Source organism: Henckelia pumila, chromosome 3 (genome assembly GCF_033568475.1).
Source record: "Henckelia pumila isolate YLH828 chromosome 3, ASM3356847v2, whole genome shotgun sequence".
NCBI classification, from domain to species: Eukaryota; Viridiplantae; Streptophyta; class Magnoliopsida; order Lamiales; family Gesneriaceae; genus Henckelia; species Henckelia pumila.
In genome coordinates, this window is record NC_133122.1 from 63,105,580 (window position 1) to 63,120,761 (window position 15,182).

At 36.0% G+C, this 15,182-nt stretch overlaps 1 protein-coding gene across 1 annotated transcript; it reads left to right on the forward strand.

Annotated features, from left to right (window-relative positions):
• The first annotated feature begins 16 nt into the window (after positions 1-16).
• Positions 17-5,583, forward strand: LOC140888875 (uncharacterized). The gene is made up of 3 exons (XM_073296580.1): positions 17-366; positions 422-592; positions 5,286-5,583. The coding sequence occupies exons 1-3, from the start codon at positions 17-19 to the stop codon at positions 5,581-5,583; spliced, it is 819 nt and encodes a 272-aa protein (XP_073152681.1).
• Positions 5,584-15,182: the final 9,599 nt, after the last annotated feature.

Sequence of the window (15,182 nt, forward strand, 5' to 3'; positions counted from 1 at the left end):
TTTTGATCAATGAGGGATGGATATTGTGGGGCCTTTCCCTATCAGCACGGGACAAAGAAAATTCTTGTTGGTTGCAGTAGATTATTTCTCTAAATGGGAGGAGGCTGAGCCTCTAGCAAAAATCACAGAAAAAGAGGTGCTCAGTTTTTTATGGAAAAAAATTGTGTGCCGATTCGGGATCCCTCGCAGGTTGGTGTCAGATAATGAAAGGAAGTTATGTGGAGATAAGGTCCGAGCATGGTGTCAGGAATTGAAGATCGAGCAAGTTTTCACATCCGTAGCATACCCGCAAGGGAATGGACAGGTGGAAGTTACTAACAGAACGATGGTTCAAGCCTTCAAAACGCGGTTGGACACAACCATAGGGTAAGTGGATAGACGAACTTCCTTCTGTGCTCTGGTCTTACCGTACTACGGCCAGGTCAGGAACAGGTGAAACTCCTTTCAACATGGTATATGGGACGGAAGCCGTCCTACCAGCGGAGGTTGGACACGAAAGTGCCCGTATAATGGCGTACGGGGAAAATAATCAAGATCTGAGGGCAATGAATCTCGACTTAGTGGAGAAGAATAGGGTCCGAGCAGCGATCAGGTTGGTATCTTATCACAAAAGAATGAATCGGGCCTACAATAAAACAGTGCATCCTAAAGTTTTTATGGAAGGAGACTTGGTCATGCGGAAAATCCAACATCAAGGAGAAAGAGGAAAAATAGACGCCAAGTATGAAGGACCATTCAAAATAATAGGGAAAGCCGGAGTGGCTGCTTATTACTTAGAGGACGCCAAAGGCAAGAAAGGAAAAAGTCCATGGAATGCTCAACACTTGAAAAAATACTACCCCTAACAGTTAAGTTCAGATCTGGTTTTGGGTTACTGAGCCGGTCTACGTCTACTTGGTCGTTTTTTGAATTTTTTGCTACTTAATTAAGTTTTTATTGTTTCAAGAGTCAGTCCTGTCGTCAGTGTGTTATTATAATTTTTTGAGAAACATTCTTTCTTAATACAATATTATCACTTGAAACACACTCAAAAATCCACTTCAGTGGTAATCAAAGCCCAGGCAGGTCTGGCATACCAAGCCCACTTCAGTGGTACTCAAAAATCCACTTCAGTGGTAATCAAAGTCCAGGCAGGTCTGGCATACCAAGCCCACTTCAGTGGCAATCAAAAATCCACTTCAGTGGTAATCAAAGTCCAGGAAAGTTTGGCAAACCAAGCCCACTTCAGTGATAATCAAAGTCCAGGAAGGTCTGGCACACCAAGCCCACTTCAGTGGCAATCAAAAATCTACTTCAGTGGTAATCAAAGTCCAGGCATGTCTGGCAAACCAAGACTACTTCAGTGGCACTCAAAAATCCACTTCAGTGGTAATCAAAGTCCAGGCATGTCTGGCAAACCAAGCCCACTTCAGTGGCACTCAAAAATCCATTTCAGTGGTAATCAAAGTCCAGGCAGGTTTGGCACACCAAGCCCACTTCAGTGGCACTCAAAAATCCACTTCAGTGGTAATAAAAGTCCAGGCAGGTCTGGCAAACCAAGCCCACTTCAGTGGCACTCAAAAATCCACTTCAGTGGTAATCAAAGTCCAGGAAGGTCTGGCACACCAAGCCCACTTCAGTGGCACTCAAAAATCCACTTCAGTGGTAATCAAAGTCCAGGCAGGTCTGGCAAACCAAGCCCACTTCAGTGGCACTCAAAAATCCACTTCAGTGGTAATCAAATTCCAGGCAAGTTTGGCACACCATGCCCACTTCAGTGACACTCAAAAATCCACTTCAATGGTAATCAAACTCCAGGCAGGTCTGGCAAACCAAGCCCACTTCAGTGGCACTCAAAAATCCACTTCAGTGGTAATCAAAGTCCAGGCAGGTCTGGCAAACCAAGCCCACTTCAGTGGCACTCAAAAATCCACTTCAGTGATAATCAAAGTCCAGGTAGGTTTGACACACCAAGCCCACTTCAGTGCCACTCAAAAATCCACTTCAGTGGTAATCAAAGTCCAGGCAGGTCTGGCAAACCAAGCCCACTTCAGTGGCACTCAAAAATCCACTTTAGTGGTAATCAAAGTCCAGGCTGGTTTGGTAATCAAATTTTGTTACTTGGTGAATTTTGTTCTAACTGACATGTGGCCAGTTCGGGTACACATAGGTTGGGATCTCAAATTTTTTACTTGGTGAATTTTGTTGACTGACATGTGGCCAATTCGGGTACACATAGGTCGGGCTCTCAAATGATTTACACTTGGTAAATTTTGTCATGCACATTTATAATAGGAAAAGCATGTTAGAATATGTATCATTACAGAAACCCGAACTAGGCAAAAAATTGAAAACAGTAAAGCAATGTATCATCCCGACCTGGTGGTAGGCCTATAGTCAGCCAACAAACTTAAAATACCTACTCCTTAACAAAAACGAGTGTAGTGGTGAGTAGGGTCGAATCCACAGGGAACGGGTATATATTTCTTTCAAGTGAATGTAACTAAAAGGGGGTTTTGTGGTTTGTAGTAATAAAATAAAAAATTAAGACTAATGCAATAATTAAATAAATGAAATGAACAAATAATTAAAAGAGAAAATTTATTACTTTACCAAATTCTGATTCAAGGAATTTTCGTATTCCAATCATATCACTGGTCATCGGCTAACAAATAATTTATTCAAACAGTTTCTAGCAATTAACCTTAAATTCATAGGGATAGCCACTAAGATTTTTGTGTTTTCCTATTTTAATTGACCAAACCCAGCATCCAGTCAAAACTTATCAATAACCAACTGGGCATGATAGCGTTCCATTTTGATTAAAATTAGCTTTTCGATTTTTGAAAACAATTAATCCTAAAATCTAACAATCGAGATAGCTGCAACTGTTAAATCTAGTTTCGTTGATTTATTTAGATTAAACATGTCGTGATAGCACAACACACCTAATCAATCGCTACTCAAGTATCAATCGTTCATGACAATTACGGATCACTGAACTCGTGATTAGCAATAGAAAATCATAAATAAAATTAATTTGTCAGATTAATTGACCCACAAATTTCATGAAAATAAATCATAAATTAACAAATACTAGAAACAAACAAGAACATCAATTTAAACACATAACCTCACAGTGATAAATCGGAATACAGGAAAATATCCCTTGAATCAGAAATAAAAACTTAGCCAAGCATAGTTGGCTTCATAATTTTCTAGAAATATAAACGATCAAACCTAGAAATTATGAAGAGGAAAAGAGAAGAACTCTGGTCGTGCAGAGCGTGCAGAAGGAGGCAGAAATCTGTCCAAATCTGAATTCTAAAACTAAACGTCTAAAGCCTAGGAAAAAAAGAAAAAGATAAAGTCTAAAATTAAAAACAAAAGTTAAAGCCTAACTAAAAGATAATGTAGAGATATTGTTTTAAATAGAAAATCTCCAACTATCTTTATTTATCTAAAAATCTCTTCTAAAAAATCTTCCATAACTTAAGTACCATATTTATAATTTCTCAAATATGGTATTTTCTTCTCAAATTCTAAAATCTTCTATCCTCCACTAGACAGTAACAGCGTAGTAACACAGCGCGCTCACGCCTTGCTTCACGACCTCTTCTAGTTTGCTCAATTTCTCAAAATTTCTCTAGGCAACTCCAAATGTGATAGAATTCAACATTTTAGCCCAAATTTTTGTCCAAGATCATCAAAATTCCTCCAAATACAAAACACGACAAAAACGCACCAATTAACATATGCAAAAGATAAAAACCCGAGAGATATGATGCTAAAAAATATATATATTATGAACCTATCAAAATCACCCACACCTAAACCATGCTTGTACTCAAGCATATAATAGTTCAATATATCATCCCACAAATCATCCTCCTTTCTCTTCCTCAACCAATCCAAAAAAATTCATGCATTTCATGCATAAAAAAAACAAGCCAAAAGTGCAAAGTTTTCACATACCACATCACAAGCAATCAACTCAATCAATTGTATTGAAATTAAAATGCATAAGGTCCAACAACCTCTCACGGGATTCACTCATTTCACTCAACAACATTGTTTTTGGTGTATATGTATATCAAAGAAAACACTCATGTCAAAACATAGAAGATTTTAACCATAAGCTTGCAAATATATCACGTCTTTCCCTTCAAATGAATGAATTAAAATGCATGATCAAAGGGCTTAAAGAGAGTTGTAACGGGGCTGGGGTAAGGTAGGATAAAAGGATAAAATGGCTAATAGAATTTAAAGAATCATATAAAACCTTCCACAAATACCAATCCACCCAATTATTCCTCTGCAGTCCATTAAAATCTTAACATCCAATAAAATCATTCATCACTCTTCAATTTTTTTTTCTCTTCTCTTTTCCTTTTGATTCTTTTTTTTCTTTCCCGTATTTTCTCCTTTTTTCCATTTTTTTTCTTTTTTCGGGAATTTGAAATGTAGAAAAGAGAATTATAAGACTCGAAGCATGAGTAACTAAGTCTCCACACTTTTTCACAGCTTTTGCTTCAAATAGTGTCCTATGTGAAAAGTATACATGCTTTTTCAATTCAAGGTTCAAAAATGGGATAATCATTAAAGAAAGGATATTCATGGCTTGTAGTGTGGGTATTTTTCAAAAAAAAGGATCAGGCTCAAAATTGGTTTACTAATGATATATGCATAAAGGTAGGCTCAAAGCATGGGCATATGAAAAATTGGTTTTTAACCTAGGGCCCTTAATTTTTTTGAACAATGCATTCATCCACCAAAAGAGGTTAATGAGAACATGTATAACAATGCAAGTTCTAAAAAAATGAACAATGCATGACAAACACACAATCAAGAAAACAGAGCATGATATAGTGACTGCTCATTGGCTCAAATCTCATCAAAGAAAATGGCTATGTGTGTTAGACCCATACATTTGTCCTTTCAGTCAATTATCAAGAGCAACTACCCACAATGCAGCCAAGAAAATACAAAAAGAAAATTTTTTTTTCGAAGTGACCAGTATCGAAAGTATCCAGTATTCAGAAGAGAGAAACAATAATCATGAACTAAATACTTCTTGGACAGAAACTCACAAAATGAAATTAAAAGAATGAAAAACAACAATAATTAACCACCGATAAAAATGACACAAACAACTTAAACCCTCCCACACCTAAATCGGGCATTATCCTCAATGACATAAATAAATGCTCAAATAAAACAAGAAAAAGCATAAGGATAGTTAGAGAACTTCCCTGACAATTTTGAGCATCGACGAAAGTGTCATCTACTGCCATCTACTGTTGAAGTGGGGAAACGGTGGTACGGAGATTGTTTGGTGCGAGGAATGATGGTGATCGCATGCCAAGAGAAACACTGGCTGCTGGTGATGTGAATGTGGTGCGGGCAGCTGCAGACGACTATCTTGGAGTGAAATTGAAGAGCGAGTGGCGGCTGACAGAGATAGAGATGATGGGGAGAAGCAGGCACTGTGGTCTGGTGAGTGTTCGACGTGAGAGACGAACAGATAGAACGGCAGCGGCGTTCGTGTTGTACAGGAGGAGAAAAGAAAGGGTGATTTGTGATGGGGAAGATGATGACCGATGATGACGACCGTAAACAGCTGCGATGAGAATTGATAAAGGACAGAAGCGCCGGCTGTTTTAGAAGGTGGTGAGTTGCAGACGGTGATCTGGGTCGGCCTGAGAAAAGGAACAGCAGCAGGTTCGAAGGTGTTGTGGCAGGCAGCACGGCTGTGAAAAGAGGGAAGCCAGCAGCGGTGACTGGTTTAAAGGCAGGCGGCGGATGGCTAGGAGAAGATGGTGGTGGACGCAAGCGGCAGCCAACGTAGGGAAGGTGGCTGGAGAAGACGACAAGTGCACCACAGTATGGATAAGTGACGAGTGTTGGATCACGGTATGCAGGCGGCGCTTTAAGAGAAAAACCAAGAAGATGAACGAGAAGGAAGGGGCCTGTATAAAAGAAAAGAAAAAACAATTACACGATAAACCTTTTTATTTTAATTATTATTATTATAATTAATATTAAAAAAAACTAAAACAAATTCCTAACTCTTTTTTTAAAACAGAAAATAATTTTTCATAGGGCGTGGGCACGCCTTATAGAAATTTATTTTCTGAAAATTTTAAATTTTAAAGAAGAAAAATTGATTCTTTTGTACAAAAAATGATTTTTCATAGGGCGTGGACACGCCTTGTTGAAAAATATTTTCTGAAAATTTTAAAATTTTAAAGAAGAAAATTTGATTTTTTTTTTTACAAAAAATGATTTTTCATAGGGCGTGCCTTGTTGAAAAATATTTTCTGAAATTTTTTTTTCAAAAGCAAGCATAAAAAAATTATAAATAAGAATAATAAAAAAAACGTTGGGTTGCCTCCCAAAAGCGCAATTTTTTAGCGTCGTTATGCTCGACGTTACCAATCCCCTCAAGTTGTGGAATAATCAGGATTTGTTAACTCGATCTTCATCTATGACACACTTTCATCTTCACATAACACCTTCAGTCGATGTCCATTCACTTTGAAAATTTTCTCTGTATCCAAAATAATTAAATAACAAGAACTTAAAAGAAATAATTATAAACACCGTTTCCCGGCAACAGCACCAAAATTTTGTAGGCCTATCGTCAGCCAACAACCTTAAAATACCTACTCCTTAACAAAAACGATTGTAGTGGTGAGTAGGGTCGAATCCACAGGGAACGGGTATAAATAAAAGGAGGTTTTGTGGTTTGCAGTAATAAAATAAAAAATTAAGACTAATGCAATAATTAAATAAATGAGATGAACAAACAATTAAAAGAGAAAATTTATTACTTTACCAAATTCTGATTCAAGGAATTTTCGTATTCCAATCATATCACTGGTCATCGGCTAACAAATAATTTATTCATGCAGTTTCTAGCAATTAACCTTAAAATCATAGGGATAGCCACTAAGATTTTTGTGTTTTCCTATTTTAATTGACCAAACCCAGCATCCAGTCAAAACTTATCAATAACCAACTGGGCACGATAGCGTTCCATATTGATTAAAAATAGCTTTTCGATTTGTGAAAACAATTAATCCTAAAATCTAACAATCGAGATAACTGCAACTGTTAAATCTAGTTTCGTTGATTTATTTAGATTAAACATGTCGTGATAGCACAACACACCTAATCAATCGCTACTCAAGTATCAATCGTTCATGACAATTACGGATCACTGAACTCGTGATTAGCAATAGAAAATCATAAATAAAATTAATTTGTCAGATTAATTGACCCACAACTTTCATGAAAATAAATCATAAATTAACAAATACTAGAAACAAACAATAATATCAATTTAAACGCATAACCTCACAGTGATAAATCGAAATACAGGAAATATCCCTTGAATCAGAAATAAAAACTTAGCCAAGCATAGTTGGCTTCATAATTCCCTAGAAATATAAACTATCAAACCTAGAAAATATGAAGAGGAAAAGAGAAGAACTCTGGTCATGCAGAGCGTGCAAAAGGAGGCAGAAATCTGTCCAAATCTGAATTCTAAAACTAAACGTCTAGAGCCTAGGAAAAAAAGAAAAAGGTAAAGTCTAAAATTAAAAACAAAAGTTAAAGGCTAACTAAAAGATAATGTAGAGATATTGTTTTAAATTGAAAATCTCCAACTATCTTTATTTATCTAAAAATTTCTTCTTCAAAAATCTTCCATAACTTAAATACCATATTTATAATTTCTCAAATATGGTATTTTCTTCTCAAATTTTGAAATCTTCTATCCTCCACTAGACAGTAACAGCGTAGTAACACAGCGCGCTCACGCCTTGCTTCACGACCTCTTCTAGTTTGCTCAATTTCTCAAAATTTCTCTAGGCAACTCCAAATGTGATAGAATTCAACATTTTAGCCCAAATTTATGTTCAAGATCATCAAAATTCCTCCAACTACAAAACACGACAAAAACGCACCAATTAACATATGCAAAAGATAAAAACCCGAGAGATATGATGCTAAAAAATATATATATTATGAACCTATCACCTGGGCAACAACCAAAATAAATGACCACGCAGGGTCTATAAAACATTTCATATTCTCAAACATATTTTTTCCTAAAACAAGAATGAGAAATGATCAAGGGGCGGAGGCATCATAGGGCGTGGAGCCCTGGTTGGGATTTATCGTTTTCTCTGGCTCGGTCTCCTCCGAATCCTCATCAGGCATGTCATCAAGAGCCTTAGTACAGTCCAGAAAAAGGGTGGGGTTCTCGGTCTCGGAGTACCCATTAGCCCTGAACTGGGCTAGGAACCCCTTGAAACCTTCATCGAAGAAGCTAGCCACCTTCTCAGCTACCGATTTAGCAAAATCTGCAGAGTTCAGGAACTCCTGTGTTAGAACCTAATGGGGGGGGGGGGAGGTTAGGTTCTATTGACAACTTTAGCAATTTAAAGCGATTATGCAAATACGCAAGCGAAAGACTTAAAGAAATTAATAATAAGTGCGGTAAATAAATGCGTAATGTAAATAAAGCAATAAAAGGAATAAGAGATGTTTATGAAAGTTCGACAATAAATCGTCTACGTCTCCCCTTCTTGGTTAAGATCGATTAAGCAAGGATCCACTAGTACTTCAACGTCTTTCCCTTGATGGCTCCAAGGTTAGCCGTACAACTCAACACGATCATCGCACCGATACAACTCGAACACTTGGCCTTAAGGGCTCCAAGGATATCCTCAACAACAATTACACACTCGGGCTTTACACTCGAGAGTACAACAAAAGCTCAACATGCAACTCACAAACAATTTTTACAATCAACTCTCTAATTGAAAGAAATATGTATGAAACTTTTGAATGAACACTTGAGAAGTATAGGAGAGGATTGCTTGAGTTGTGTTTGAAATGGCCTTGGAATGCATCTATTTATAGCTAAAAATTCGGGCAGGTTCATTGCATCCGTTCGGCGCACATTTAATTCTTCCGATGTTGGTGACGAACGTTGCGTCCGTTCCTAGTTTCGTTGCATCCGTTCGGCGTATTGCGGCTTTGGTCGGGCGAATTTCTTCCTTAAAAATTGGATCGTGTTCTTGACAAGGAACGTTGCTTCCGTTCCTAGGTTCGTTGCATCCGTTAGGCACAATGCAGACTGCGCGGAAAACTTCAAAATTTCATAACTCACAATCCGTCCGTCGGATTGACTTGAAATTTGAACAGTAGACTTAAAACATCCTGAACTTCATTGTGAATGGTGAATATTGGATTTGGATGCATCAAACGATTCCAGTAGTTTTCTGAATTTACTTCATCGTATTTTTGCTTCTTGTTCTGCGCGGCACTTTTGAAAATTTTATTTCTCATGATCTACCTGTTGGATTGAGCTGAGATTTGAACCGTAGCTTTTGAGCATCCTAAATTTAATATGACCGGTGAAGATCGGAATTGGATGACTCAAAAAAGCTCAGTATTTTTCGCAATGTTTTTCACCATAATATGGTTTGTAATAATCTAATCTACAAAGTCTCACTTTAAACGATTAGTAATAATAAACTAGTTTTGTAATTATCAAAACAAGATAAGTTATCGTATTAAAAACATTAATCTCGTTTAATATATTTGTATGCGTTTAAGGCGTAACAATCTCCCCCTTTTTGATAATCACAAAACTTGGTTAAACCGGAGAAAAAAAGTGCAATTGAAATACATATAAAAAAACTCCCCCTTAATGTAACAATATATTAAACAAGTTTTTTATCACAGAATCAATTTTTATTTAACCAATTTGAATATTTAACCAAATTTATTCTCTCCCTTTTTGTGATAATTAAAAAGGCAAAAAATATGATAAATGAATAACACAATAAAATAAAAACATATTTTATTGATAGAGAAATTTACAAAATACAACAAAATATAAAACTAAGAGTCATCATCCGAAGCTTCTTTAAGAAGGTTTTCTTCCATCAAATTGAGTCGGTCGTGGACAATTTGAAAAGATCCTCGCATCCTCTCAGTCAAGTTTGCGATAGATGTCTGAATAGACTGAATGGCAGAGTAGTTGCAATCCATATTGATCTCAAGCCACTGAAGATACTCAAAGAGTCGATCAGAAGGTGGAGCCGGAGTAGGTAGAGGCTGAGGAATCATAGGAGGTGAAAAAGGTAAATTGCCATAATCAAATGTATGTGAAGAAGATGGAGGAACCGTAGAAGAGGAAGGAATATCGGTGTCAGTGAAACCAACAGGAAATCTGTGGGGACCTCGGGTTGCTAATCTCATCTTAGGGCAATTAACGATTAATAAAACAATTAATCAAACAATAAATGAATATTAAAACCAAAAGCTAAATTTTTTTTTAAAAAAATCAAGACCCTCGCTCGGTCGGATAAACTCATCCGATCGAGCGAGCTCAATTCCTCAGCTCTCGGATCTCATCATTTTTGGGTTGCGCTCGATCACATGAATTCGTCCGATTGAGCGCACAACATCTGCTCAAACCTCTGTTTTGAAAATTCACGGGCCGCGCTCGATCCTACGAGTACACAGGATCGAGTGTGCTCCATTTCCAGAAAATTCTGCATTTTCATTTTTGCTGTCAACTTAAACTCTCAATCCAAATCAATCAAATACCAACTCAAATCTTGGTTTATCAATTCTAGAACATGCATACGTACATGTATGAAGTTTTAAGTATCAAATCATGAGTTTATTACACCAAACGAATAGCATAAAAATCACGAAACTACAAGCTACACCAAGTCTCATAAGTGAACTTCTAAAACAAAGTTTCATGTCAAGTTCGATGCTATCTAAATATCATTCTTCAGCTTAAACCTGAGTCCACACTTGCTATGTCTCTCTCCCGAGCTATCAGTATTGTCTTTGAATAGCTCCTGCTCCATCTGTTGCCATGCACACATACAAAACAAAGCAACAGCCGGATAAACATCGGTGAGAAATCATTCTCAGTATAATCGACATATAAAGCGCTAAAGAAATCATATCAACTCTATTCATAATAGACTCAACAATAGAGTAAATAACGCATATCTTGATTAAAAATTGATTCATATATCGTTTTTGCCATCAAGATTCGTAAACGATCTTGACATGGATATCCATCTATCGTAGCCATTCTTGACTAGAAAATAAGATCGCCTAAGATCTTGGAATTGAATCAATTCAATATATTATCATATTGTAATCATATTGACTCAAACTCAAAGATCCACTACCTGGGATGGATCGACAACATAAAAATCAAATCAAAACAATAAAAAAGTATGTGGTTTTGGCGGGACAACTCAAGAAGCTTCATTCTTGAGTTTCAAATCCCTGACTCGCGATGTCGTCTTATACTTTCGTCTTTCCTCGGTTTTGAACGCTTCAAATATGAAAAATAACATCAAAATATTCATATCAAACTTTGTTCAAGTCTATCATTTCAAAATCGATTCAAAATCATCAATCATCTTCAACCAAATTCACTTCAAACCTCAACTTCTTCTTCGTCGGTTCGAATTCAAAGTTCTCGATTCATTAGCCTTCAAAACTAATCTGAAATGGAAGAATAAAATTGCTAAAACATCAATAACATCTCAAATAACGTCTAAGCTCAATCATCGGCTATCAAAACGACTTCAAAACATGAATCGACGACGTAGCGATTTAAAATCGATAATCGACAACATATCAAAACCATTTTAACTTCATAAGCAACTTCTACTCATTTCTATCAACTCTATGATTCATAAACATCACAATTAAACCTTGTATCAGCTGAACATCATCAAGAACCATCAAAATCAGAAGCAAAGGTTCGAATATAATTTCTGAAAAATCGTGGCGATTGCAAACGACAATTGTTCTTCGGTTCAACTTAGATATCGTGATATATCTATCAATACTCTTCTCTTAGAAACATATATCAGCATGTATAAATCATCAGAAACCAGCATAATCATAGGTAATAATTTCGAAATATGAGCTGGAAATTCATATCAAGTTCATACGGCATCCATTCTTGAAACCAGTTTCAATATATCAATCAATAGAAGCTTAAGAACACAACACTGTGATCAAATCTGATTACTGCCCCATAAAATAATTTCAAAACATGCTAAATCTCATCAATACTTACATCAAATCGAAGTCCTCATCGCAAGGATTCCAGAACAATTTCCGAAATCAAAATCGGGCGATCGGATCAAAAGTTACGGGGTTTTGAAATTCAAAAAGTAATTAAAGCAAAGGTCTCGGCTTTCTCTGTTCTTCACTTTTCTGAATTCATATGCCTTTTACATGTTGACTTGCTGATAATCTAATTAAAATCAGATATTTATTGCATAAATTGCAATTTAGTCCCTGAACCTTCGTAAATTGCAATTTAGTACTCGGCCCTCTTTTTAATTCAATTTCAATCCTAAATAATTTAAGAATATTAGAATTTATTCTAGCCTATGATGATGAAGTGAAAAAAAATAATTGAATTTTCTGAAAAGTTTTTCTCTTGATTGGACGTGAGAAACCATAGGTTGATTGGTGAATACTTTAAGCACGCATGTTTAACCAGTGAATTGTAGCGATATATTAGATGTTGTTGATATCTGTTGGACCATTGCACGACAATAAGTGTCTGTGGAACTTGATAGTTCTTGAATCATGATGATCTTGTTGATATGGCATATACACTCTTGGGCGCACCTTTTTAAAACAATTTTTTTAAATAAAAAATTGGTAAATATCTAATTAACTCCATCCGGGTTATGAGCGAGAAGATTGAAATCCTAATCATCTTGTTTTTGACTAAGTATGCGAATTGAATAGGGTTACCTTTTGAATTTTTTTTAAAAAAAACAACGATTCCATCCGGGCTTGGAAAGTGATTTAAATTCTATTCACTATTTCATAGCTAAGTTTGCGGACCTAATGGGATTGTAGTTCTATCCAGGCAATAGATGAGGGGATTGAAATTCGAATCCTATCTAGTTATAGCTAAGTATGCGGGTAACTATTGGGACTCTAAAAATGTCGGGAGAAAAATCCGACGGTGCGTAATTATATCTCAAGAGAGTTGTGTTATGTTAAAGGATTGTTGAGAGGAGGGTTATTGATTGTGAGACTTAAACCGAAATGTTATAGGTCGACGAACAGTCTTGAACTATGTCTTTTGAAGTTGCATGTAGCTGGGGTAACATGACACACACACACACGCTCACATTCGACTAGAGGTGTATCATGGAAAATCGAGAGTATTCGTGAGCTTGTTTTTGTGTGAGAAACTTCTCTGAGTCTATGATATGCATGATTCATCCTTGCTTATGTTTTTTTTATGTCTTTATGTTATGTTATTACATGAATTGCTCGAGTGCGAGCAAGGATTAACTGTGGGGGAATTTGATAGTCGTGTTTGTTTTGCATAGTTTAATTTCATTTTATCATTGTTTTGCATGCATTTAGATGTTTTAATTAGACATTTTGTTCGTATTTCATACATCGTGTCTACATTACATGTTCCTAGGTTTATTGTGTAGGACATAGCATTTTGAAGGAAGATTGGAGTGCAAAACAGAAGTTGTCTCGCTCGCTCCGCCAATTTCTACCGATCGATCTAGAGGAGCATAAAATTTGAGTCAGAAACATTTTCGCTCGATCTGTCTTATTACACCGATCGAGTGGACGAAGAATGAAAGAAAGGATGAGGATCATAAACATTCTCGCTCGATCCGTGGTTTTTCACCGATCGAGCAAGCCGCGCAGTTCGAGAAAAGATCTTTAAATTAGGAAATTTTATTTTAGAGGACTCTAGTATTTTACTAGGTCATTATTCCGATTTTTACAGATCTTATCATCAGACTTGGACGTGTAAAACACCAAGCACTCTTTGGCGGCTAGGTTTTCTTCTATTATTCTTAGTTTTCTTCTTTTTCTTTTGAATTTCATGAATCGCTGTGGCTAGATTCTAGAACTTGGTTAAGGAAGACGAACCCTTGAGTGTATCTATTTGTGAGATTTGAATTTTCAGTGTTTGATACTTATCAAAATTTGTTTTGGATTTTTTATGCTTGTATGTGAGATTTTCGGATTGATCACCCTAAGATTTCACTTTACAATCTACTGCTAAATTAAAATTCAAATCCGTAATTGTTTGAATCACCTAATTTGTGAAGAAACTACGATTAATAATTTCCGCTTGTGAATTTATTAATTTGTAGGAAAAATAATTGACTAGATTAAATACATCCGCTTGTGTATGTGTTTTCTAGGTTCATCAGTTTTACTAGTTTGCATGCTGCCTTAAATTTAAATCTAATCGCTTGTATTGGGTTAATTCATTGGTAAGGATTGATTCAGAACGCTTGTGTCTATTTAACTAAAATTAAGGTGAAATAGGAATTAAGTTTTCAATGATCAATATTCAATGAGAATTAATAATTTTCAAATAATCAATGATCGAATGAATAATTTCAAGGGTGTAGTCGACCGATAACAAGGTTTGTTTAAATTGATTTCTTCAATATAATTTTTATTCTCGTATGATAATTGATAGTTTTAATTTTAAATTGCCTTTAATTCATAGTAGTTAATTTCAATCAAAAAAACCCTTTTGTTTAATTTCAGTATTTTTGTTAGAACACAATTAAATTCCACTTTCCTCGTGGGAACGATCTCTACTCTCGCTACTGCATATTTTATTTATCTGAATTGAGTCGGGTAATTTGGAAAGTGTATTTTGTATGCATTATTTTATAATATTTTTTTGTCTATTTTATGTGCATTCATATTGATTTTATGTGTTTTAGTGCATGTGTATGTATTTCACGCTTCGGGTTAATTTTGTAGGAAAATGGATTTTTGAAGAATGAATTACGGAATAGCCTTGGTCAAAAATTCATTTTTAATTTTAGAGGGATCTAAATCCGATCTCCACCTTTCAAAATGAATTTCAAGATGTTTTAAAGTTGTTTTCCAAATTTTTGCTCGATCCGGCGGCTAGAACTGAGATATGATTTTTTCAAGAAAATTGTGCGGTGGAAATAACACATGCACGAACCTAGGAACGAATCTGGCACGGGGTCTGTGCACATCGCAAAATTTTCAGAATTGGGACAAAAAACTGCTCGCTCGAGCGCCCCTTGAGCCTGCTCGAGCGAGAACTACGGATAGGAAAAAAATAATATAGAAGATCTCTCGCTCGAGCGCAC

Excerpts from the sequence above, each read along its gene's own strand:
- LOC140888875 (XM_073296580.1), top strand. The coding sequence starts at position 17 with ATGGATATTGTGGGGCCTTTCCCTATCAGCACGGGACAAAGAAAATTC. Across the intron at positions 367-421 it reads CGGTTGGACACAACCATAGG|GTCAGGAACAGGTGAAACTC; the intron begins GTAAGTGGATAG and ends TACTACGGCCAG. Across the intron at positions 593-5,285 it reads AGGGTCCGAGCAGCGATCAG|TGGGGAAACGGTGGTACGGA; the intron begins GTTGGTATCTTA and ends CTACTGTTGAAG.